Source organism: Pangasianodon hypophthalmus, chromosome 24 (genome assembly GCF_027358585.1).
Source record: "Pangasianodon hypophthalmus isolate fPanHyp1 chromosome 24, fPanHyp1.pri, whole genome shotgun sequence".
NCBI lineage: Eukaryota > Metazoa > Chordata > Actinopteri > Siluriformes > Pangasiidae > Pangasianodon > Pangasianodon hypophthalmus.
The window spans coordinates 7637068-7660906 of NC_069733.1; the positions used below are offsets into that span (position 1 = coordinate 7637068).

At 39.4% G+C, this 23839-nt stretch overlaps 2 protein-coding genes across 4 annotated transcripts; one reads left to right on the forward strand and one right to left on the reverse strand.

Annotated features, from left to right (window-relative positions):
* Positions 1–605: 605 nt before the first annotated feature.
* Positions 606–10734, forward strand: pomt1 (protein-O-mannosyltransferase 1). 2 transcript variants are annotated; one of them, XM_026931404.3, is made up of 19 exons: positions 620–1252; positions 1347–1453; positions 2482–2532; positions 3236–3382; positions 3460–3568; positions 3689–3748; positions 4427–4520; positions 4624–4779; positions 5993–6123; positions 6241–6336; positions 6438–6530; positions 6618–6714; positions 7179–7271; positions 7380–7500; positions 8356–8453; positions 8530–8643; positions 8748–8874; positions 9627–9804; positions 9889–10734. In XM_026931404.3, the coding sequence occupies exons 1-19, from the start codon at positions 1134–1136 to the stop codon at positions 10061–10063; spliced, it is 2166 nt and encodes a 721-aa protein (XP_026787205.3). In that variant the 5' UTR covers positions 620–1133; the 3' UTR covers positions 10064–10734. The 2 variants fall into 2 exon arrangements, with proteins under 2 accessions (XP_034155041.2, XP_026787205.3); XM_034299150.2 differs by lacking the exon at positions 9889–10734 and having other exon boundaries at positions 606–1252; positions 8530–8638; positions 9627–9763.
* Positions 10160–23158, reverse strand: ccdc180 (coiled-coil domain containing 180). 2 transcript variants are annotated; one of them, XM_053228994.1, is made up of 37 exons: positions 22778–23158; positions 21348–21511; positions 20793–20878; positions 20600–20709; positions 20369–20497; positions 20152–20262; positions 19966–20061; positions 19705–19868; positions 19447–19566; positions 19259–19338; positions 19080–19168; positions 18867–18986; positions 18517–18690; positions 18260–18375; positions 18050–18176; positions 17925–17967; positions 17723–17835; positions 17453–17613; positions 17186–17361; positions 16903–17083; positions 16646–16792; positions 16425–16569; positions 16168–16284; positions 15997–16095; positions 15813–15896; positions 15480–15667; positions 15093–15163; positions 14508–14622; positions 14273–14344; positions 14102–14171; positions 13858–14002; positions 12111–12271; positions 11891–12028; positions 11701–11812; positions 11515–11620; positions 11283–11424; positions 10160–11158 (listed from the first exon to the last, which is right to left on the reverse strand). In XM_053228994.1, the coding sequence occupies exons 1-37, from the start codon at positions 22835–22837 to the stop codon at positions 11024–11026; spliced, it is 4467 nt and encodes a 1488-aa protein (XP_053084969.1). In that variant the 5' UTR covers positions 22838–23158; the 3' UTR covers positions 10160–11023. The 2 variants fall into 2 exon arrangements, with proteins under 2 accessions (XP_053084969.1, XP_026787204.3); XM_026931403.3 differs by having other exon boundaries at positions 14273–14347; positions 22778–23157.
* Positions 23159–23839: the final 681 nt, after the last annotated feature.

Sequence of the window (23839 nt, forward strand, 5' to 3'; positions counted from 1 at the left end):
AGTAATGTACACTAGAGTACACTGTAACTCCTCCAGTGGCTCCATGGCTGCCTGGAGAACAGAAAAAGTTCATGGCAAAATTTTGACTTCTTTCTTTGTTCTTTTTTCCCCACTTATATTAAAAAACTATTTCTCTGTTGATTTTGCTAACATTTTGGATTGTTGTTTATAGGTTGCAGCCACATTCCTTCATTCATTCATCTTCACTAACTGCTTTATCCTGATCAGTGTTGTGGTGGATCCGGAGCATATCCTGGGAGCACTGGGTGCAAAGCAGGATGGAACACCAGTGCATCACAGGGCACCATGCACACACACACACACACACACACACACACACACACACACACACACACACACACAGACAGAGAGAGAGACACACACACACCTAGAGGCAATTTAGTGTAGCCAGTCAATAAAATAGCATGTTCCTGGCACACTAGAGAAACCAGAGGAAACCCATACAGACATGCACAGAAACCTTTATTACTTTATTACTTTATTACCTTAGTTACTTTATTTTTATACTTTTCTGATCAACTGCAAAATAGAGAAATAATAGAAACGTTTTCCACTTTTCACTCAGAAACCATGGGGTGTACAATCTTCTGCACTCATGTGTAACTTTAAGTTGGATTAAGTGTTTTCTGCCAATAATGATCAAACCATTCTGACATACAGAAAAACAAATGTGCGCCCGTGCACAGATTGAGACTTTTATTTTGAAATCGTAAACCGTAAGGACCGGAAGTCAGACTCTTCATTTGATACCAACGCATTGCTCTGTAGTTTTATTTATTTATTTATTCGTTTAGCCAGAAAATGCAGTTTTGGTAGAGGATTTTACAGGTTTATTTATACGATAAAGCGTCATTTTGAGAATTTGTAGGATTATGATAACAATATGAAAATAGCCTTCTGGATAAGAGTGTAGAGGGAAAGAGGGAATGAGGAGAAGGAAAGAGAGGAAAGGGAGAAAGAGGGAAAGTGCAGTGAGCCCTGCTGCAGAGTTAAAGAGCTTGCTGCAGAGGCATTTCTCCTGAAAGTGTGTCAGATTCATGTAGGTACCTGATGGACCCCTGGCACTGAGAGCAGTGTTTATTAAGCGAGAAGAGCAGGCAGTGTTTCCCAGCATGCAGGGGGTTAAATTACCTGTAACAGTGCGACTGGACATTAATGTGCTGCTGGTTGCAGTCACAGCCTGTGGCCTCCTGACCAGACTGTACAGCATCCAGTTTCCCAGAGCTGTCGTGTGAGTACTGTATTACAGCACAGCGTTATAATCCCTCTGTATGTATCCACCCCTGCCTGTGTGTGCACACCTCATCCAGCTCTCTGTGCCACAGCTTTGACGAGGTTTACTATGGACAGTTTGTGTCTCTGTACATGAAGAGGGTGTTTTTCATTGATGAGAGTGGACCACCTTTTGGGCACATGATCCTGGCACTAGGAGGTGAGAATCACCCTCATAGTAGTGTTAGGTGCTGGAGAAAACCCCCTGTCCTGCACATGTAATGTCTTCTCTTGCTCCCAACACATCTGATCTAATGAATCAGCTTATTATCAGCTCTTTCTGAGTTGATGTGGGTGTGTCAGAGCAGGTCAAAACACTAAAATGTGCAGGATGTGGGGAACTCCAGAACCTGGGCTGGGAACGTGTCATCTACTGCATGTTCATTGTGAAAGCATTTAACCATATTTCTGAGAAAAGTTGCATTTACATTGTCGACCAATTCCAATTTTTTTTGCTGATTACTGACCCAGATCGGATACTGTTGCATATGAGTAAACAGCTTAGATTGGATTTTTTCACATTCAATAGTGGCCACCTTCAAATGAGGCTCTAAATCTGAAACATATCTGATATCTGGTCATTTGATGCACGTCTAAACGCTCACATCCGATTTACTCCTGGTAATTTTGATGTTAGAAAAATGAATCAATGAATCAATCAAAATGAATCAGTTGGCACTCAAGTGACACATGTGAATCAAGAAGGGTAGTCAATGGAGTCAGAGTCCAGATTAAATAAATTATTTTATCAATCTGTAGGGGAATACAGCTATGTAAAATAAACGGCAGAGGAGCTGCAGAAATAGGGCTGTTTGTGATGAATTTTTTTGGGGCATGACAGACAAGGATACACCTGGTCATGGCTCCAGTGCCACCATAAAATTAAAGACTACAAAGAGGCTAAAGACCACAATAATCACAGTGGAAACAACAGCATCATTTCCTTTCTACAACCACAATGTTGCTACTGGTAAAATGTTTCTGTTTTCAGCCTAGGGGAATGATGTAAACGTGGAAATCGGATATGGGTCAGGTGCAAATCAGATCTGTGTCAAAATATCAGAATTGTACGTCTAGGCCTACAATGTAAACGCAGCCAAAATGACCTGGATGACTGATGACACTCAGACATGATCATCATGTTACACTCAGTAATTACATGTTGTGTTAAAATGTCTCTCTTTACAGGCTATCTTGGGGGATTTGATGGCAATTTTGTCTGGAACAGAATTGGAGCAGGTAAATTTTGCTTTGGTGAATTGTGCGAAGGTAACCTCTTAATACAGTTGAGTGAAAACATTTAGATAATTTTACTTTTAAAGAATGAAACCACAAAGACATTTAATAAGAGTTAAGCTTTACAGATGTTCTTTCATTATCATAAGTGACAAAAGTTGTCAAGTAGGGAAATAATCTAAATTATATTTCTGAAAGTGATATAAGCTATATGGCCAAAAGTATGTGGACACCTGACCATCACACCCATATGTGGTTCTTCCCCAAACTGCCTCCTCACCCAACATCAGTGCCTGACCTCAGTAATGCTGAATGAGCACAAATCTTCACAGCCACACTCCAAAATCTAGTGGAAAGCCTTCCCAGAAAGGTGGAGGTTATTATAACAGGGAAGGGGGAATGAATCTGCACATGTGAGTGTGATGGTCAGGTGTCCACCAATCTTTGACCATAGTGTGTACTTCTATTCCACTTACCTTTATAGAGTTTTGCAAATTTTGAATTTTTCCATTTATTTTTCTTCCGCTCTTTGGTTAGTATTTAATGTACATTATGTGGTTTGGATCAAAATGTGCGTAGCCATGAGATTAAATCATTCAGCACAACCCATGTTACAAAATGTTCTTCGACAATTAGCTCATATCAGAATATAAGAAGAGTACTTATTGCTTCATCTCTCTGTTTGTTCTTGGTATGCTTTCTAAAGAATACTCCAGTAATGTTCCTGTTTGGACCCTCCGACTGATACCTGCTTTGGCCGGGGCATTTTCCGTGCCCCTCGCCTACCTCCTCACGGTGGAGCTGGGGTATTCTCATTTCTCTGCACTTGGAGCTTCCGTGATGCTCATTCTGGGTAAATGCAGTTTTCTGTCTCTGTATCAGTTACCAAAACAAACTTAACTTAAAAAAAATTCTTTAACTCTTTAACAGAGAACTCGTTGATCGTGCAGTCTCGCTTCATGCTCCTGGAGTCTGTGCTTATCTTTTTCTTGCTGCTTGCTGTTGTGTCGTACCTGCGCTTCCACAACGCACCAAACAGGTACAAATGAATTTATCAGATGATCTGAAGCCGTTCAGATTACGGCTGTCACTTCATGGTTCTCACACAGCAGAAATTTGCCGTGAGTATATACGTTTTTTATGTTGTTGTTTGTTTCAGTTCTTTAAGCAGGTGGTTGTGGCTCGTCATCTCTGGAGCCAGTTGTTCGTTTGCAGTGGGGTCAGTAAAGCATTTAATTACAGTAACTCGATATCACACCGTTTCACTGTGTACTAGGACTGACAAAATTGTATTTAAGCTATTTAAAGAATTTAGAATGCCTTCCCAGTTTCATTAACATATCATAGGGCTGGGCGATATGACAATATAATATTGTTATACATTATCTCTGAATACATTTTTTCTGGTATGATTAGTATTTTTATAAAAAATGACCAAATCTCATTTGTACTGAATCGTACGATTTTTGTATAGATTTTTTCACCCTCATTTTTGTAGACATTAAATGAAATATCACTGAACTCACAATTTTTTCTTAAATACATCACTACTATTTTGCTGGCAGTTTGTTATATAGGAAATCTATATATTTTGATACACCTTGTGTATCATAGAAATGTCTTCAATAATGATAATGATATGATAATTCTGTCATATCGCCATTTTTTTTTAAAAATTATGTGCTGAGTGTAAAAGAGACAAGGGTCATTCAGACATAAAGTTTCTTAAACAAATGTTTCAGTGTCAATTTGTGTTGACATCTGTACTGTGTGTGTACTGTGACTGCCAGTTGTGCTTCTGCTTAGCTGGCTATTGGAGTGTAATCACCTACATAATATCTGGTTGATATTAATATTAATCTTATAATCTTAACATTAATCTGCCTTATTTCCTCAGAGTGAAGTATATGGGTCTCTTCACCTACTTGCTGCTACTCAGTCTGGCAGCGGTTCACACCTGGCATGTCATTGGAGATAAAACATTAAGCAATGTGAGATTTTTGAGCTAATTATTTCCAAAGAAAACTACTGATTCAAGCTGACTTAACAGGGCTTCTGACTGACACAACGTCCTGCCTGCTTCTTCCTCCACAGGGGAAAGTGTTTCTGCAGGTGGTGGCTCGCTTCCTGTCCCTAGTGGTGCTTCCAGTTTTTCTGTATTTGGGATTTTTCTACATACATCTGTCTCTACTGTACCGCAGCGGGCCACATGACCAGCTGATGAGCAGCGCTTTTCAAGCCAGTCTAGAGGTACTGATCACACTGAGTCAGTTTTCAGCACATGGAGGAGCTCATTCACTGGATAATTTTAAAAATGGTTTGGGTGTAACCTGTATACAAGCAATTAACTTGCTGATTTTGCTTATCGTTTGTTAAGTATTCTTATTAGCAGAAGTAGATTTGCAGTTAGAATGCAGATATTATATAATCTACAATCATTAGTAAGTATATCACAAAGAATAATTATAAAGCATGAAAAGTGTAATAAATCCAAGAATTTAACAAGGTAATAGATCTAAGGATTATAAATAGATCAGTAAATAAGTATATTTTTTATTCTGGATTTAAAAATTGGATTGCTCTCGTATTAGCTTAACCTTGGCATTTAAAAAAAAAGTTTTTAAAACTATTTTCAAGCAAAACTACAAAATTTTGTGCAAATTTTATTTCTCATTACTATTGAAAATCGTTTCTCAAACAACATTCCTTCATTCGTCATTAATAGAGTAAGTTAAACAAATTTGCCAGCTATTGTGATAAACACATATGAGAATGAATTTACATTTTAATAGTATTTTTATATATATATATATATATATATATATATATATATATATATATATATATATATATATATATATATATATAGGGAAGTCAGTTAAGGTCAGCATTAGAACAACCAATAACACCATATATTTTATATATTTTAGTATTTGGATGAAATGTGTGGTGTAACAATAAAAAAAAAAAAAAAAAAAAAATTGTGTAAACTCAGTTTTATATTACATTGTCTTAAAAAAAGAAGTATCAGTGGCATAAACATTTCTGTTACTGAAAAGTAAAGTAGTGGACTTGTGGACCCATCTGTGTTAGATTGCAGACTTCTTGCTATGGAGAGTCCTCTGGAACTTTGCAGTAAAGATCAGCAGCGCATCGCTGTTTGGATGATAGGGTTTATATAATACTTTGCTGGCCGATGGAGAGACCGAGTATCAGGTTCACAGGTGGTCTGTCTCTGCCGGTTGCTCCGATGGCAAGAGGAAGATTCAGTGTTCGATGTTGATTTGTCTCAGATGGTGGGGAAAATGCCTGCCACAAAAGTGTTAATTATAGCAGTCCACAGCTGTGAGGTTACACTAGTCAGATACCTGCTATTAAATATGAAAACAATACTAGAATAAAATCAGGATCTAAGATCGTAACTAACTCATGGATTTAGGATTGGTAATTCTGCCGTGAACAGGGTGGACTGGCTAGGATCACTCAGGGTCAACCTCTGGAGGTGGCGTTCGGTTCCCAAGTGACTCTTCGTAGTGTGTCCAGCAAACCTGTTCCATGCTGGCTTCATTCTCACAAGGCCAACTATCCAATCAGGTCAGACATCTCTAATTTGTTACATTAATTATTAGCACCATGCTGATGCTTAAAATCAAGTATTGGAACTGACTTGATTACATGCAGTGATGTTTTGCTCTGTCTAACCGTGTAAAGATATGAAAATGGGCGTGGCAGCTCGCACCAGCAGCAGGTGACGTGCTACCCTTTCAAAGACGTCAACAACTGGTGGATTATCAAAGATCCAAGAAAGTATGTATGACCTCCAACTTCCAAAACATTCTGCATGTCTAGTGAAACAGGGCCTCCATAATGCAAGGTGTGTAATTTTGTGATGCTTACTGACCTTCTAGGCAGAGCCTTGTGGTGAGCAGTCCACCCAGACCTGTCAGACACGGCGATATTATACAACTGCTGCACGGCATGACCTCACGATTCCTCAACACGTAACTAAACTCCATGTTCACGTCTTAACTCAAAGATTTCAGGCAGTCAATTTGCAAGAAAGTAATATTAAAATCACATACTCATAGGCATGATGTTGCAGCTCCCATGAGCCCTCACTCTCAGGAAGTGTCTGGCTACATTGACTTCAATGTGTCCATGCCAGCCCAGAATCTCTGGAGAGTGGTGAGTAATCTGAACTGATAAAAGTCAGGCATATAGACGTTTTAATGGTGCTGTTTGGAATATTTGAAAGTGTTTCTAGAACTGTAATCATGTAATTTCAAAGATACCTTACAATAAATGTGATTTGCAATGTTACCATGCAATGGGTCTCGCTAGTTTCGTCAATTTGACCATCTTTTAACATTTTCAGACAGGACATAAGCCCCTCCCCCAGTGTGAACAAACCTGCTGCATAAGCCCTGGTTTTCTTTTTTTCTTTTTAGGGCAACTCACAAGGTATTGCCCTGGTGTGGGGTCAGTTAGGGGTGTGAGAAGGCCTGTCAGAGAAGAATTGTAATTCTCATTGCAGGCAGAAGGGGGCACTAAAAATGTCTACATAGTGATACGTATAACTGAAATATTGAGCTGCTTAGGTGCTCACCTTTATAGTGAAACCTGAGAAAGTTTTTCCGTCTGCTTCTCAGGACATTACAAACCGGGAGTCTGACCGAGACGTGTGGAAGACTATTCTGTCAGAGGTGCGGCTGATCCATGTCAACACTTCTGCTGTGCTAAAGGTTTGTGTTTGTGTGTATATTTATTTACATGCATTTAAAAGAACTAACTCGCTATAAGAGCATAAATTAAACTAAATTAAAGGACACTTTCTGCTTCGTCTCATGTAGCTGAGCGGAGCCTCTCTTCCAGAGTGGGGGTTTCATCAGCTGGAGGTGGTTGGTGATAAGATCTATAAAGGCTACCAGCAGAGCGGTGCGTGGAACGTTGAAGAACATCGCTATGGCAGAAGTAAGAGAAAGTCTTTCGGCTATCTGTATTTGTCTGTATCTGTATCCGGATTTAAACCAGAAACGGGTGTGGCCTAAACCAGAAAACCCAGATGCAGAAATGGCAGCACTATCAGCATGGTGTGTGAATTCTGACCCTGATGGTTCCTCAGCCTCAGCTACATCACTCGAGTTCATAATCGGCCTCAACTAGACTTTTTTTTTCTAAATCCCATTTGAGCAGTTATTATTTTGGTTTGTACCTGTCTGCAATATTTTTCGAAAAATTTTTGTTGGTTTTGTTTCCCAAAATATAAACAAACTTAGTAGCATAATTTAAACCGCCACCTCGCTGAACGGGAAGTTAGTAAGGATGCTGTAACAACCATGACTAGAGCACCTCCCATTCATATCTGTATTCGTAACAGTTTAGAACACATTATCTGGTCATTCTGATTAATGTATTCATATTCAGTAACATCCCTAGAGTCTGCATCTGTATACATGAGTTATATACACCCACCGGACACTTTAATAGGAACACCTGTAGCTTTGTTCGTTCATGTAGTTATCCAATCAGCCAGAGCTTCAGTTAATGTTCACCTCAAACATCAGAATGGTGAAAAAAAGTGATCTCAGTGATTCTGACCGTGGCATCGTTGTTGGTTGCAGACGGGCTGGTCTGAGTATTTCAGAAACTGTTGATCTCCTGGGATTTTTACTCAGAACAGTCTCGAGTTTACACAGAATGGTGTGAAAAACAAAAAAGTACATTGAGTGGCAGTTCTGTGGGTGGAAACACCTTGTTGAAGAGAGAGGTCAGAGGAGAATGGCCGGGCTGGTTCGAACTGATCATTCTGTTGTGATATGGACACAGGTCAGGAACAGCGGGAGAGAGAACTTGAACTCAAGTCCCCTACTCATGTGGACTTCAGCAGAAACCTCACGTTTATGGCTAAGTTCATGGAACTGCAGGTGAATATGAATCATAAAGTATGATTTTTTATGAACTTCTGTGAGTTTGAGTTGGTTAAAATCTTGCTTGTGACAGTGGAAGATGCTGACTGTAAGAAATGAAGAGTCAGAACACAAATACAGCTCCTTACCCCTGGAATGGATCACCATGGATACCAACATCGCATACTGGCTTCACCAATCAAGTAATGTATGTTCTTTATAACATTTATCCATAGAGCCTTGTGGACTCATTTACAAACTGTAATATATTTATGACTTTAATATAAAATCCACTCCCATCATTTCCTTCAGGCCCAAATCCACTTGATAGGAAACACTGTCACCTGGACACTTGCAAACCTTGCACTTCTTGTTTACGTAGTCCTGTTTTTAACTTATCTGCTGAGACGACGGCGGCAAATAGAGGACATCCCTGAAGGTATGTGGTTTGACTTCTCAAAAATTAAAACTTAAAGCCAGGCATCACAGGTGAAAATAATGATATTGCTTGTATTCATTTCCCATCTAAGAAGCAAAATAAATTTTTAAATTTTAAAAATTGCTATAAATACTTTATATTTGTGTTCCATTATTTATGGGATAATGGATTGATTTTTGCTCTAATTTTCATCTCTGTGATATGTAGCCCATGTACAGGTATTTCCTTTGATTATACACCCATGGCTACTTTATTAGGAACACCATGCTAATACTGAGCATGATGAAGTATGATGAAGAACTGACTGATTGGATAATTGCATAAATGATTTTAAATCCATTAAATAATATTTTGACAAATTATGTGAAAGTCTGACCATCACTGAATTGTATTTGTTGAAGAAAATGACTTTTTAAAAATGTAATGATATATTGCTTTATTTACAAATTTGAATGACATTTTAAAAGAAAATTGTAATACAAATTATCTTGTAGTGATCTATACTGTGTGCAGGTTAAACTCCATTCTAATATACGTATATAATAGAATATAAAAAAAAAAAAAAAAAGAAAAGAAAAGGCTGTGTGGTTGTGGTACAGGGTGTGGTACATGGTCTATTATTATATTATATTATATAAAGATCACATTATATAATAAAACCTATTATAGAAATATGGAGAGCTCTGTGTTAGTGAGAACTGTTATGGATCATGACAGATCTGTTTTTTACACTTTGCTCTGTCCACGTTTAGCCTCTTGGAAGCAGCTGGTGCTGGCGGGTGTTGTGTGCTCTGGAGGATGGGCTGTAAATTACTTGCCCTTCTTTCTGATGGAGAAGACATTGTTTCTGTACCACTATCTCCCAGCTCTCACTTTCCAAATTCTGCAGATCCCTGTTGTAGTGGAGCACCTGTACACTCACACACTGAGGTGACTCTGGAGAGGAATGTTATGTTTGTCATCACTGATTTCTCTCAAGTGCTTGTGTAGAAACTCCTCTTTTTCTATCCCCAGGTCTCCCACGTGTCAGAAGGCATTTGGTGGAATAATCCTGGCAGCTTTGTGTTCGGTGTATATTTGCTATCGCACCTTCAGCCCCCTCACATACGGCCAGCCTGAGCTCACGTCGGAGCAGCTGAGCGCACTGCGATGGAGAGACAGCTGGGATATACTCTTCCATAAACGCTGACCTCCTGAGCTCTCCTCTCTGAACACTAATGTTTACCCAAGAACATATAACACAACTGAAACAAAGAGGAAATTCACAGCTGTAGAAAGAAAGATGTGGAGTCAAATCAGGATTTTATTAGAATGTGCTTAAGATGCTTTACAAGAAGGTACGTAGTTAAACACGAAATTGAGTCTAAATGTTTTATAATAATGCAAGAACAATATCCAAGGTCCTGGAAACTAATGTGGCTGAAATACTGTTGGGCCTCCATCTGTAAGAGCTGCTGAAACTGAACATATTCTATTCTATTAAGTATTAAATATTTTTGTATAAAATTTGTATTATCTACAGTAATCTAGCTAGCAACTTTATCACTGTGAATTAACCATGTTTCTATAGCAAAAGAAAGCATTCGTTTCCCTGTTTGTACTTGAGATTATCTCAGAGAAGAACTTTTACTACTGCTGTACCAAGTTTTCATTAATCTTTGCACAACACTAATCAATGATACTTGAAAAGTTTATTATTATTATTTTTTTTTTACTGTAGCCACAGTATTTTCTGATTTTTTTTTTTAATCAAGTAACACTAAGGAAAACTTCACTACATAAATTAGCATTTTTAAAAATGGGCAGTCTAAAAAAAGAAATACATGTTTTGTAATTTCAATAAATTTTGTTTAAAATTAAGTCTAAATCTTTTTTTTCCTCTCTCAGCACACACAAAAATTATAAACAGTTAATGTAAGTTTTTAATTGGTAAAGCTTATTTTAAATAAAGTTTATTGTATATATTCCATTGCAGGGCACTATGTACACTCATTCACATGCTCATTCACACCCAGGATCCTCCCACCTTTCAAAAACTTGCCAGTAGGTGGACTGAAGACTCTAAATTAATCCTGGGCTTGTTTCCAGGGTGAGATTTGTATTGTTTCAGTATCGTTCCTGACACAAAATGTCCACTAATCCCTCACAGTCATTCGGAGTTGATTGTAGAGAGTGTCTTTAGTTGGTCTCTCCAGTGCTCTTGCCAATGGAACAACTCTGCCTCCTGTTCCTGCCTGGATTTCTCCACGCTCTCAAACTCCTCCATGATCCTCTGCTCATAACTCTGGGGTCAAACAGATACATGCAATCAACAACACCAACATAATGGTTTCAGGCTGGGAAGAAATTCCTAATAACATAAGCATTGGTATGGTTTAAAGCCTACAAATGCAGTATTGGCCATTTACCTGATGCAGTGCATTTCGAACCTCCATAACCTTAAGCTGTGCTGTCGTGCTTTTAGCTGTAGTGATGGTGGCTGTTTCTCGTTTCTGTTGCTTGACAGATGAACCATCAGTGGTTCCAAAGTAACTAACTCCTGGCCACGCTCTGTAAAAGGAAAATCAACAAAATGCTAAATGGAATCTTACATGCACCACTGACTACCTGTTATACAAGATATCTTTTATCGGTCTGAACCTGCTCCCTCTCTCCAACAAAGGTCTTCTCTCGTGCTTCTCCCGTTGAGTACCCGCTTGTGTTCGACGAACAAGTGTGGTGAGGTTTTCCTGCTTTGGTTCTACGGCTGCAAACAGAAAGAGTTCTCAGGTTATTGGTTTGCTTTATCTTTCTAAAACAACCCAAGCCTCATCATAGACCACTTACATCCACCTTGGATCTCGTCAACGGTCAGGATGTTGTCCAATTGGAAGAGCAAGTTCTCTGTCAATGTGGCAAGTGCAGTCACAAACTCATCTGCATTCTTCTTAATACAGGCCTTTTAGGAAGGAAAAAACATTAAAACATTCACAAATTATAGTTGTAACACTGGAAATGGCAGTGTGAAGTGTGTGACCTGGAGTTCCAGTCTGTTAATCTCAAAAGCCTTCCTCTGTTCTTCCTGCCTGTCATCCTCAGCTGTGACCAGCCTGTTGAGTTCTTCTTCACATGCCGGGTGGCTCAGACGTACACACAGCTGACTGCTGTGTTCTCTCTAAGGAGAGGGAGTGAACTACTCATTAAAACATTACACACTGAATAAAATGGCACAGCATATAGTGAGTAATTCCACTCACCTTGTTTTGTTCACTTTGTTGCCGAGTCTGTTGAAACTGCTGGCGGATCAGTGTCAAACTCCGACTCAGGTCCTCCAAATGCTGATCCCTCAGTTTTGTTAGAAGCGCTTCAGGTATCTCACAGACAATCTCTTCAATGGTCTTCAGCTGCTTACAGAACTCTATATATAGAACAATAATAATCTTTACTTTTATAGCACATTTTCATTTTGAGTCCTTTGATAAATTAAACATTAGGTATTTATGAGCAGTAATCATACAAATATAAATCTGTGGATAATATAACACATTATTAAAAGTATATTCAATAAAATAAAAGCCCCAAGAACCTTGATTAGGGAAGGTTTAACAGTACTTTTTGACTTAGTTTCCCCAAATTAGTTGCCATTTCCCACTCAGTGTCTCAGCAACATCATGTAGCAGCTGAATATGCTTGAAGGGAGAGCATTATATTCCAGATACATAAGGTATCAGATATCCATCATTGGCTAGTGTCGCTCTGATTTACAGGAGAGAGGAATGGTGTTCTTCCCACCCAGAGATCAGGGCCTCTTGTGTTTTCATGGACTCCTGGTCACAAATTTATTAAACTATTCCAAAATTTAGCAGTAACATAAAAAAATCCTTCACTTGCTCATCAAAGTGCACAGAATGAGGTACCCCAATCAGCCATAATATTAAAACCACCTCCCTAATATTGTGTAGGTCTCCCTTAAGCCACCAAAACAGCTCTGACTCGTCAAGGCATGGACTCCACAAGACTCTGAAGGTGTGCTGTGGCATCTGGCACCAAGACTTTAGCAGCAGATTCTTTAAGTCCTGTAAGTTGCGAGGTGTGGCCTCCATGGATCGGACTTGATTGTCCAGCACATCCTACAGATGCTCGATCGGATCGAGATCTGGGGAATTTGGAGGCCAAGTCAACACTTGGCTTTTCCTTGCCAATGTCACCTCAGGCTTACTCACAAATTTATAAATGTAAAATTTATATCCTGAATTTATATTTTTCTGTAAAGCTGCTTTGTGACAATGTGCATTGCTAAAAGGGCTATACAAATAAAATTGAATTGAATTAAACACTTTGTCATGTTCCTCAAACCATTCCTATGCAATTTTTGCAGTATGGCAGGGCGCATTATCCTGCTGAAAGAGGCCAATGTCATTAGGGAATACTGTTGCCATGAAGGGGTGTACTTGGTATCCAACAATGTTTAGGTAGGTGGTACGTGTCAAATTAACATCCACATGAATGACAGGATCCAAGGTTTCCTAGCAGAACATTGTCCAGAGCATCACACTGCCTCCACCAGCTTGCCTTCTTCCCATAGTGCATCCTGGTGCCATCTCTTCCCCAGGTAAATGACGCAGACGCACCCAGCCTTCCACATGATGTAAAAGAAAACATGATTCATCAGACCAGGCCACCTTCTTCCATTGCTCCATGGTCCAGTTCTGATGCTCACGTACCCATTGTAGGTGCTTTCGGCGGTGGACAGGGGTCAGCATGGCCACTCTGACCGGTCTGCAGCTACGCAGCCTCATACGCAATGTCACAAGCAGCCAGTGTAGCTTGAATAAGTCTAAGGTAAACGCTTCCAGGTAATAATGCAAACTGTCACATTCTGAACTATCTGACGTTTAATTAAAGAGGCAGCAGGGCAGCTGGCCAGTGATCTGTTAGAATACAAAGTCTAGAGATTATAAAAGCTCGAATTAGCTCTTCGCATTATGAAAAGGAGAGACTCACCTTGTACACAGCCACGGTGGTACTCGTGAGATTGACTCTGGTAGACGAGGAGTCTCTTGTTCAAGTCTTCGGCGCACAGCTCAAAAGATTCCTGAATATACTGAGGACGGGTGATCAAGCGGCGTTCCTTTTTCTTGTAGAAGTCCTGAAAGTGAGCGGATTAATCTGATTATTCTTAGTACTGAATTTGTTCAAAACATTTGAGTGCTTATTATTTTTACTATAATTAAAGAGACAGGCGTACCTCAGCCACCTGAAGGAGAAGGTCATTGGCTTCCCACAGAATTTTAGTGATCAAACCCTTAAAAGTGAGGCTGAAACAATACAGATTACACACCCAGTAATAAAACGCTTTATGTTGCCATAATACTTTCTATAAGAGTAAAGTGTATCTAGAAAAAATGTTAATGTTTACATTTCCTGTTGATCATCAGGTTTAGGGCCGAACACTTGGAATCTCTTATCGAGCCGAGTAGGTTTGGTCAACCTCCTAACATTGAAGAAAAAAAAAAAAGAATGTTAAAATTGACATATGGACTGAATACTTTCCTCAGAAAAGTACATAAAACAATGATATTGCCTGTGAAAGCATCTTCCTAGAACATTTTAATGTGTGATATAAAATGAGCTGTAGTGAGGTGAAAACTTACCTCTGTGAGTTAACTGACCCAGCTGATTTCCTGTTCAGGGACTCTAAGCCTGACAGGTTCACAATGTTTCCTGACCTTTGACCTGACCCTGGAGGAGTGCTTTGTCTGACAGAAGCTGATGGGTCAGAAAAGAATCCACAATAGCTGTGTTTAGATGCCCACAATAGCTTAACTAATTTCTCTTTTTCTCTTTTTGACATGTGCAAAAGATTAATCCATTTATTCTCCCATTTACATGAACACCAGTAATAATCTGACTCAGCTACTGTGTGAAACATCCCTTTCATGACATATCTACATGTTTAGCCACATATCCCTTTTTAAAACGTACTGCAAGGCTTTTTGAAGCTTCAGGAAGTGGACGAAATCTCACAAAAAATGTCAGATTAAGCGTCAGTTGTATAAGCTTGGGTAAGATCTTAGTAAAATTTTAACTGTCAAACCATGCAATTTATGCGAACATATCTTGCTCTGACTAGTGGACTACTGGTGTACATGCAAACAATTAATGCTACACACTCTGAAACTTATAGCAAGCCAGCCATTCACTCTTAAGGAGAAGGACTGAAGAAAACATCAGTGTACCTGTTACTGTTGCTGAGTTTGTCTCTTTTAGAGCTTCACTGCCCTCTTGGCAGGCTTGACGTTTGCTTATCCTGAAATTGGGAAAGAAAAATATTTGTCTCGTGTAATGTGCATCTTGAACCACTTCTTCCTTTTTTTAGTTTCATTCTGAGTTGAAAAACATTGTGTTCCTTGTGGGTGGGCATTACCAAAATGTTGAAAGCCCTTAGAAAAAAAAGTACCGGAGTTTAGAATTTACCAAGCAGAAGTTAAAAGAGTTGCATTAGTTTTGTTGAATTAGTAGTGCCTAATTATTTTTTAAATTACATAAATGTGAAGAAATATCTTTCTTTAAATTCTTGCAAATTCTACTGACAAGCTGTTTTGCAGTTGTGTTTCTTTCTTTACCTTAGCAGTCCCCTGATCACCTCTACAGCCTTGTCATCCATGAAGGCAGCTCCCATGCAGCTGGGCTGGAGAAGGGGATCTGCAGCTGGGCTTCCCACCTTCTCCTGTTTACGGGACCGTGGCCGAGCAGCCACGGCAAACGCCCCCTGCAGAGGAGCGTCAGGCAGTGGAACAGCCATAGAAGGGTCCTGCAGTCAAGAAGTAACATTGACAATTATGATGATGATGACGATGATGATGACAGAGATGGCCATCTCATAATCATTATCCTCATCATCTTCATAGCACAGACTTTAATACAGACTATGAATCAGTAGTTGCGCACTAACATACCAGATAACAGTCCAGATATTGACTTCTCTTTCTGAGTTCTTCTATCAGTGAAGATGTTAAATCAAAAATGTCACCAGATGTTACCTGTAATGCATTCATTTTAAGTATTTACATACCATACATTAGAATTACATATACTTTCCATACATAAGGCATGCTTGTGATCACTGTAAACAGAATTTACCCTGTTATCCAGACTGCGTTGGTTGTAGACATCAAGCCTGTCTTTCAGTTCACTCATCAGAGTGTTGATCATTTTTTTGTGAGTGTTGCTCTTCATGGCCTGCAGGCATATTTTGTTAGACTAATGCTGGTGGTAGAGAATTCCTAAGAGCCAGTAAAATGTTTAAAGTACCTCTGATTTAATCTGGACTTGGGTGTTTGTGAGTACTCTTTGGATTTTCTCAAGAAAGATTAGATCCACTTTCATAAACTGGACCTTCTCTTCAAACTTATTGATCACCTCTTTTGCCTGAGCAGATTAACAAAAACATCAGTTTTATTATTTACATTTATCATTTAGTATTTAGTAAATGATTCAGTAGACATTTATCATTATTAGTAGCATTATCATTCAGTAAGCCACTGCATACTGTATATTGTATACTGTACCTGGTCCAGGCATTTGGACTCTGTGCTCTCCATGTCCAGCATTAGAGCCTCATCAGCTGAGTCAATGCGCTTAGCCACCTTCTCTAGATGCTTTCTGTATTGCTCGATTTCTTTCAAGGTAAAATTACCTCCTTCAGCAAACAGCCTTTAAAGAAAAGAGAATGGTCACATTTGTTTCCTGATGTGTTGAGAGTAAAAGAAGAAGAATATTATTAACATACTTGAAATGTTTCATTAATTGTGCATTGGCCTCTCTAAGGCCCTCGAATCTGATCTCCAAATTTTGTCTAAATTGCCTCTGTAATTCCTGGATGTCATTCAATTGCTCAGCCAAGCTGATCTGTAGTGAAGCACCGAGTTTCACCAGCCTGTTAAAATGCACATAAGCAAATAGATAAATCATGGAGCATAAAAACAAGTGTATTAGCGCACAGCCAGATTAATTTTATATTGTTGTTGTTAACACAGAAGCACTTACGTGTCAGATTTGGTAGCAGTGTATAACATGTCTTCCATGCTGTAGATTTTAGCCCGAAAGTCTTCATTTATTTTGCGCTGTGTGACCTGGAGGTTGTTGAAGTCGGTTCGGAAATCAGCTAGAGCCTGTAAAATTCCTTTGCAGTGTCTTTCCACACGATCTTGATGCAAGATCAATTCCGCTGGCAACACGATATAGACAGTTCATAAACAGACAAACGAGTTTTCAAATAATCACTTTCAAAACACAAACCAGATGTTCACATAACAGAATGACATCACACCTGCTCGGACATTGTGGATGTCCATCTCAATCCTCTTGGCTCGAGGCTGATGGAGATGGAGGTGGAGATCCAGTTCAGACTTCAGCTTCTCTTTCTTGGTTTCCATGATGGCCATGGTGTGATTCAGAACCTCCTGATTCCTCTCCTCAAGGTGATTAAAAAATTTCTCTCTCACACTATGACATTGGGACACAAATCAGACTTAGGTACAGAAATAACACCTGGTAGGTGTTACTACTTTGTTGCTTTGAAAAATATTCATCTTACTCTCTTTGTAATTCAACTATGAGACTTTTTGGATACAAAACTGCTTCCACTTCCTTAACTTTCAGATGCTCTTCAGCATCATCACATTGTATTACAGGGCAGCTGTAGACGTTTCCCTTTACTGTTGTGAAAGTTTCATTGTTTTGAGAGTCTCTGAAATCCTGTGAGAAATAATCAATATTCTCTTAGAAAACAAAAAAAGAGAGATACATGTAAAAGGTAACTAAAGCAGTAGGCTACAGGTAGAGAGAAGTGTGCACAAAGATGTACCTGAGCATGGGCTAAATCAGGAGTGTGTGCTTGAGGAGTAACATTCTGGAAAGCATTTGGGCAAAGATTTACTGAGGATGACTTCTTCTTTATGCAAGATACCCGACTTGCACCTAGGAAAGACAGAACAGTGAGAGATCAAGTACATAAATATTACCAGACCACTTGAAAAAATGAGCGACACTAAGACCTTCTAACTCACTAAGGATAAGTGAAGGATAAAGTTTCTGAAGCTCCTCTGGGTCCTAGAGTACACAAACAGACATAGAATTAGTCAAAGCCCCAATTAATACCTAAATGTTAACTAAATGATCGCCTGAAATGTACCTGACTGTATATTTCATTGACACTGAAGTATCGACTGACTGCTATGCTGTATGCGTGTGTTTCTTCTAGGACCATTACAGGATAACTCTCCACTATATCAACTCCTTCCTTATAGAAACTGACACACCTGTAAAATGCAGAAAAATGTAAGACGTAAGATAAAACTATGGTGATTCCAACACAGATATAAATCGATCCTTTTCTGATTACCCTTCTTTAATTTCCTCTAAAAAGTTAAGTGTCTGCTCCAGTGAAGCTTTGAGGGCTTCCTCTGTGCTTTCCTGCCTGAGTTTGTCCATCATCACATCCAGCTGAGCCTCTTTTTTCTACCAACATCAAATAAACCACAGGCAATAAAAAAAACATGAATCTGCATCGTCAGATGTCAAATTCACAGGGTCACCATCTTTCCACTATTACTTAAACTTTACAGAACTATATCTAAAGGCACATGTAATTAGTCTCACTTGGTTCTTTTCTTCGTAGTTCTTGCTGACGTCTTCGAGATAATCCTGCAGCTGCTGCTCTGTCCTCTGCAGACCTGCACTGTGCACCTCCCAGATTTTAGCCGCCCCGCGCACAAACTTGAACAAAGACTTACTCAAGAATGCAGCAGTTTTGGCCAAACCCTCAAATGCTTTCTGTAATGTACGGTAATAAAATCCACCATGTCTTCATTACAAATAATCATCAAACATCACAGAGCATCAAGTTTCATTACATATTTTTTAAATACATATACAGTACATTGCTGACATCTAGATAATACTGACAAATTGCCCCTTTTTAAGAAATACAGAGTGTATTTTTAACTTACTTCCATTGCTGCTAAACGCTCCTCTGCTTGGGTCTGGCACTTGCCAATAAGAGGCACCATCTCACTATTAACAATGTCCTGTATCTCGTCTGAGGTGACTCCATAGGTAGATACTTCATTCTGTGTGAGTCCATGATGCAAGTTTAATTCTGTTTTTAATTCATACAATTAAATAAAATACTAAAACAGAAAATCAAACATAAGGTTGCAAACCTTAAAGCGTTCAACTTCCAGGGAACAGCCTTGCCAAGTATTCTCATAATAGTCACGCAGTTTTGTCATGGCCTCAGTGTGCATGCAATCTGAAAAAAGTGTAACACAATCACAAAGTCAGTAAATTATTAAAAAAAAACAAAAAACTAGTATGTATGTGGATAGTGGCCTATTCTTACCAATTTGCTCATTAACTGAAGATAAAGAGGAGTACCACTCAGCAGTGGATGATTTCGAGCAGTTTGGTGGGGTCATATTTCTTTTAAGAAGAAAGAAAAGAAACAAATTTTGAATGTCGTTCACGTTCAACAGATTTGTATTTTTAAACTGATTAATACTGTTTGCCTACTATATTGAACTACCTAACCTGACTTGCTGAAGGATTTTCAGGCGTTGCTCACTGTACACTTTTTGTTTTGTCTGCATGGTGTTTAAAGTGTCTTGTACATTTTTTGGGTTTTGAATCTCAGGGCTGTTCATGAAGTCTCTGGAGATGAAGAATAACAAGTCATTATATAATGTTTTTCTTTGATTTGTATTATTTCAGCTACAGAGTATTTTTTCTAGATCTTGTATGCTAAAGCCTACTATGAGCTTTAAGAGCCCTGCCTTGCAATGGACTTACTTAAACTGGCTGACTGCAGCAACAACCTTGAGTTTTTTCCAGTCCTGAAGCTTTGTCTCCCATCTCAGGTGGTAAAGAACCTCTTTCTGCAAATCCTTCTCCATCAGGTTCAAACGTAGTTTGGCCACAGCTCGTCTGTTTGCCAGTAATGCTTGATTTATCATCTATTAAAAAAAGACACAAGGAATTCAACATAGCATGCTTAATAGAACAATGATTTTTTATTTATTAAAAAAATGCTTCGTTATTAATTGTCGTTACCATAGCTTCGTTATTAATTAGTCGATGGACATCACTGGGCATCACATAACTGATTTTTTCAAGTTTCATTGTGTATTTCCTTAGGATTGCACTAATCTGGGAAACACAGACAATTTATACATTATATACTGTAGCTACACAAAGTCTGTACATGATATTAATAAAAACAACATTCTCATATGCTACCACTGCTGCTCGATCGATCTCATATTTGACAAACAGCTCATCCAACTCCTGGATACAATTTCTCCTCATAGCAGACTCATGGCTCACAGAGTTCCAAATCTCGTGTAGATCCTGAGTGAGAATTACGATTATAAGTTCCCAAACAAGATGTTCGACAGCTCACAATTCCAATAATTTTCATGTAGAAGATAAGTGACAATCCACTCTATGATATCACCTGATAGCTCAAGGCTTCTAAATCACCACCTTGTTCTGTTTTCTGCATCAGTCTCTCCACCTCCTCATCATATTCTGACAGTTTTAGTAGGAAATCTTCTCCAGTGTCTCTCAACAATGACTCATACCCCTGAACAAAACAGAGAGACTGCTATTAAAATAGTCACAATATGAGGCAAGCATTAACATGATTATAATATTCATTGCTTCTACAGTACTGAAGGTAATATACCACACTGAGCTCAGTAAGATTCCTCTGGAGCTGAGTGACAGCTTCCATGTGTTCCCTTTGTTTTTTCTCCATGAGTCGCTCAATGATGTCTGAGCCTGTCTTTGCTGAAACTGCAAAAGAGTAGACGATTATCACCCTATAAAACAACGTGAATGTGATCTGTGTTTTAAGATTATTTATGAACTCTACCAACCGACACTGTCAGGCAGTCCTCTGATCTCTTCATGATCATCCTGGTCTATGTTTAATACAGGCTTCGTTCCTGAAAACAGCTGGTTTCTGCCAAGGAGCATATTATAGATAATATATATCAGAGAATACAGGGAATATATACAGTATAAGAGGGCATGTTCATTTATTCTCTAATAATGAGGGTCCAAGGCCCCCCGGTTTGAACCTGACCTCAGGTCATTGTACAGAGTTTATATAGTCTCTAGGTGTGAATGATTTTGTGTGTGTGTGTGTGTGTGTGTGTGTGTGTGTGTGTGTGTATTGTGCCCTGCGATCAATCCAGGGTGTATTTCTGCCTCACAAACAGTGTTCCCAGGTCCACTGCGAACCTGAACAGAATAAAGCATTTACCGAAGATGAATGAATGAATGTCAGGCAGGTGTGAGAAGACTCTTGGTGTGAAAGGTCAGTACATGTGCCTAGATGGATCACAGTGAGATAATCTATGATCAATTATGAACAAGAGATCACTCTATGCTTATTGTTATTGTACCATTTTTAGCGGTTACCACTGTACCTCATGGTGTCCTCAGAGCACTGCTCAGTCCCAGTTTGACTCCTTAGAGGACGCTGATGGGATCCAGTATCTGTGTTCCTGCTAATGGGGTTATCCCCACTCAGACAACCTGCAAGAGCAGCACGCCTCCTCCTCCTCTCATGAAGAGACAGTGACAGGTGAGCCTACAGAGAGAGAGAGAGAGAGGGAAAAAAACTATTTTATCATCTTAATCAGCCAACACTAACACCTTAACATTAATCTAATCTACTCTTGCCCTCTTATAACCCAACCCTAACTATGAAATATTTATTGGCAAGTACATTGGGACCAAATGCACAGACACAGACAGCGATGCAGGGAGGCAGTGAGAGAGAAAGAGAGAGAGAGAGAGAGAGAGAGAGAGAGAACCTCCCCAACAGAGTTTTGGACTGATGGTGTTCCTAGTTTGTGACCTAGCGAGCCAGTATCAGAATGTATTTACTGATAGACTTCAAAGCACTTTTATAAGTCGCTCTGGATAAGGGCGTCTGCCAAATGCCATAAATGTAAATGTAGAGAGAATAACTCTGTGTATACTTGAATGGAAGTTGCCATTTCCTGTTACATTTATGGCATTTATGGCTACCACTTCCCAGTATGTGAACCCATATGTGGTTCTTCCCCAAACCGTTGCCACAAACTTGGAAGCACACAATTGTATAATTTGCCTTTGTATGCTGTAGCATTACAATTTCCCTTCACTGGAACTAAGAGGCCCAAACCTGTTCCAGCATGATATTGCTCCATGAAGACATGATTTGTTAAGGTCAGAGAGGAAGAACTCGAGTGTCCTGCACAGAGCCCTGACCTCAACCCCACTGAACACCACTGAACACCTTTGGGATGAACTAGAACTCCGACTGCATACCAGAAACCCCTCACCAACATCAGTGCCTGATCTCACTAATGCTCTTGTGGCTGAATGAGCACAAATCCCCACAGCCACGCTCCAAACTCTAGTGGAAAGCCTTCCTAGAAGAGTGGAGTTTATTATAACAGCAAAGGGGGAATAAATCTGGAATAGGATGTAAAAGCACATATGGGTTTGATGGTCAAATGTCCACAAACTTTTGGCCATAAAGTGTAGCACAAGCAAAAAATATATAATTTTAGAACATGATGTTGATGTTTATGTTTTTAATATTCTTGTTTATTCTTGTTGTGTGTTGTGCTGCTACTGCAAGAGAAATTACACACTGATACTTACCTTTTAGTGGAGTTTTTTCCCTGTGTTTTTTTTTTTTTTTTTTAGTTTGTTCAGACTGAATTTTACAAACTCTTGGACATTAGCTTTGCTTCTGCTCACCAAGCTGTCTATTATTTACCGAGGTATAAAGTTATCATTTTTAATTGCGTTATCTAATTTTAAAAAGGTGAAGTACCTTTAAAATACCTGTAAAATATCTTACCTGAGCGTCAAACATTTGTCGGTAAACCTTTCCGCTTGGAACAACACGAGTCTCAGCCATGGCTAGTGCAGTGGCTAGCTCTAGCTAATGTTAGTTAAATTAGCTAGCCTGCTAACAAAGTGTGGAAGGGAAAAAAAACCGTTAGAGATGTAATGCTGCTGTGAGAAACACGTTGCTAATTTTGAGACCAAAAAAAAAAACGTTCTTTTTCTTGTTTTTTTTGTCTTATTGTTGATGTTAAAGGTTGAGTGTTAAACGTTGTGATAATGTAAATCCATTCTCCAGGCTAACACTCTCCAGCGTCTTCGCCGTTGCTATGGTGACAAGCGGGCAGGTGATTCATAAGTGTCAGCGCGCGCGCCAGCAGGTGGAGCAGCATTTCCTCACTGAAAGCACAGCTACTGTAGCACATGACCTGCTGCACAACATACTCACTCCTCTTAGCAGTAAGCATCCTAGTGCCCAGTGTTTCCGGCTTAGGTGAGCATCAGTCTGAGGTAATTCCTCAAAAAAGACTGCTTTATGTTTGTGCAGCAGGAAGTTACTGGGTAATTACTGTATAAATGGGGTGAGGTGGTCTTTTAAAGCAGGCTTTAAACTTATTCATCTCAAGTAACTGCTTTATCCTGGTCAGGGTCACTGTGGATCCTGAGACACGCTGAATGGGACACCAGTCCATCACAGGGCACCAAACGCACCTATTCACACCTAGCCATTTTTAGGAGGTATAGGAGGAAACCAGAGAACCCAGAGGACACCCACACAGACAGGGCAGAACATGCACAGAAACACCACACAGACAGGGCAGAACATGCACAGAAACACCACACAGACAGGGCAGAACATGCACAGAAACACCACACAGACTGGGCAGAACATGCACAGAAACACCACACAGACAGGGCAGAACATGCACAGAAACACCACACAGACTGGGCAGAACATGCACAGAAACACCACACAGACAGCAGCTGGTTTAAACCGGGGACCCTGGAGTTGAGAGGAGACAACACTACCCGCTGTGCCACCCTATCACCAAGTAGTACATCATAATTAGCATAA

Bases quoted from the DNA above. Each gene is read 5' to 3' on its own strand.
- pomt1 (XM_026931404.3), top strand. From the start codon at position 1,134: ATGCAGGGGGTTAAATTACCTGTAACAGTGCGACTGGACATTAATGTG. The intron at 8,454-8,529 runs GTGAATATGAAT...TGCTTGTGACAG, and splicing joins CTAAGTTCATGGAACTGCAG to TGGAAGATGCTGACTGTAAG. The intron at 9,805-9,888 runs GTGACTCTGGAG...TTCTATCCCCAG, and splicing joins CTGTACACTCACACACTGAG to GTCTCCCACGTGTCAGAAGG.
- ccdc180 (XM_026931403.3), bottom strand. From the start codon at position 22,837: ATGGCTGAGACTCGTGTTGTTCCAAGCGGAAAGGTTTACCGACAAATG. The intron at 18,376-18,516 runs GTGAGACTAATT...TGATGTTGGTAG, and splicing joins ACTACGAAGAAAAGAACCAA to AAAAAAGAGGCTCAGCTGGA. The intron at 17,084-17,185 runs GTGTGATGTCAT...TCGTGTTGCCAG, and splicing joins CATCCACAATGTCCGAGCAG to CGGAATTGATCTTGCATCAA.